We start from the raw sequence: 2,184 nt of genomic DNA on the forward strand, positions 1-2,184 counted from the left end.
TCGGTATGCCCTCTTTTTTTTCGCCTGGTGGTGCGGGGGGCGGGAAAGAGGGGGGAAAGAGGGGAAGACGGGGAAGAGGGAGAGGGGGAGGAAGAGGAGGAGGCCGGGTATAGATAATGAGATAAACCTGAGGGCTCTCTTTGCTACAGCCACCGTTCCTTTCCTTTTTTCTCTTTTTTGGAGGGAGAATGTGCCTCTTTCATGTCCTTCGTGCCCCCAACTCCTGGCAATGTGCTCACACCTCTGCCGATCGATCTTCCTCCTTTCCAATCTCCTTTCCCGCTCCATCCTTCCCCCCGGTATCCACCTTCCCTTCCACCGCATTCAACTCATGCAGCAGCAGCATCCCGCCCTCCCCTTTTCCTCCCTTTCTTCCTTCCCGCCTCAACCTCAAGTCCTCCTCGGCCGCTTCCTTGTCTTCCTCAGAGATGTTATCGACAATGTACTGGAACCGTGAGTCTATCAGTCCCAAAAACCCGGCCATGCTTTCTCCAATGTAATCGACACCTTGGAGACATCGATCTCCGGCCCATGCTGCGCGTTGCAGCAAGGTGGCCAGGGTGAGTGCCGACGGCCGCCCTTGCTGCGATCGCGGCTGGTGTTTTATATCTTTTTGTCCGTGATGCGTAGGAAGGGGAGGAGACGAGCGGTGGTGATGGCTTTTTGCTGTTAAGGGTTCGACCGAGAGAGGGACGGAAGAACCATGGGGAGTAGGGTGGTACGCCTCTTCTTGTGTCAGGTCCACTTCCCACAAAGCGTTCGAGACCGGAGGAGAAGGGGTACCCATCGCATGTAACAAACGGATCTCTGCATATTGTGTGGGAAAGGCAAAGGCAAAATTCAGCGTTGTATTAGTACCAAGTAGTCATGGCATTTAGAAAAGGCCTCTGCGCCTGCCCTGTCGCTGATCGGCATGACGCTCTAGGAGCAATAGTGCCCAAACACGACTATTGACCGTGACATCATGCCTGCACTGCCACAAGAAATGTTTCCGTTCACGGAGAGAAGGAAAGGTTTAGATTACATTAGGACAACGCTGTTGTGTCTTGGTGTAAAAGGCCTGGGGTGGCAACTTTTGGGACGGCGTTGTCCTCACCGCTCATTCCTCGGGAAAGTCAACTTAACATGGACCATGGTTATAGCCCCCTTCAAGCCAATCAAAATCTCGAAGAACGCCGTACGGAGGCTGTCGACGAAGACGGTGCTTGAAATACATAGCATTTATGCACCGGGGTGCCCTGTTGCTTTCTATGCATGCTTTTGGTGCACGGAACACCTGTTGTCGTATTGAAAGATACCTACACGTACCACTCCCCTCACTCTGCAATTTTCGGTCTCAACGCACACATTCGCACAGACAAGCCGCCCTTGGGCACACCTGCAGGTTGAAAGGGCAAAAAACCAGGCTGAGGACGGAGGAGACCATGCGGCGGCCACGGCAAGGAGCGAGCAGGGAGGACCTTTCTGTACGGGGGGAGCAACGCCAGTCCTCGCCCTCCTTCTTTTCTTCCTCCTCCATCTCTGTCCTTACCTTCCTCCTTCTAAGCACCAGTGGAACTTTGGCATTGCCAATTGGAATGCATCCTGGTCATGTTGCCTCCTGCAGACAAACCTACGCCTTTCATTTCGTTAAGCCCATGACGGGTATATCTGAAGGTAGGTACCGTCGCGTTGTTCCCCCTGCACATAGACGCTACCTGCGATTCCTTCGTGAATTAAACCATTCCGCACGTAGTAGCAACCATTCCATGCATCGCATCTCAACAGCTTATTTCGCTCTTCCACACCTCTGGTTCCACCCTTTCCTGCAGCCATGTCGGCCCCCGTATCCCCCGCCCGCCGTGCGCGGGGACAGGTGACTGCACTGGCAAAAGTCACTCCCAAACTCATCTACTACCGGGACGAAACGGCTCAAAAACTAATTGCCGGGATCAATGCCGTGGCCGACGTGGTGAAATCCACCCTGGGCCCCAGGGGCCGCAACGTGGTCCTGATGCGCGACGTCGGCTACCCGGAGGTGATCAACGATGGCGTCACCATCGCCCGCGACATCAATCTGCCCGATCCGGCCATGCACGTGGGGGCAAAGTTGATCAAAGCCGTGGCCAGCAAGAGCGACAGCATTGCAGGCGACGGTACCACCACTTCGACGCTCATGACCCAAGTCTTGATCAACAAGGTGCA

The 2,184-nt window shown here is 54.8% G+C and overlaps 1 protein-coding gene across 1 annotated transcript in view; it reads left to right on the forward strand.

Moving 5' to 3' along the window:
* Nucleotides 1–1,813: 1,813 nt before the first annotated feature.
* NGA_0238800 (chaperonin) overlaps nucleotides 1,814–2,184 on the forward strand; it is a gene marked incomplete at both ends in the record, with an annotated part of 644 nt that continues 273 nt past the window's right edge. The window contains one exon of the mRNA XM_005854420.1: nucleotides 1,814–2,179. Within this exon, the coding sequence (XP_005854482.1) occupies nucleotides 1,814–2,179 (366 nt within the window). The remainder of the gene's footprint in view (nucleotides 2,180–2,184) is intronic.

The sequence above is a fragment of the Nannochloropsis gaditana genome, assembly GCF_000240725.1.
Source record: "Nannochloropsis gaditana CCMP526 unplaced genomic scaffold scaffold513, whole genome shotgun sequence".
Taxonomy (NCBI): Eukaryota; class Eustigmatophyceae; order Eustigmatales; family Monodopsidaceae; genus Microchloropsis; species Microchloropsis gaditana.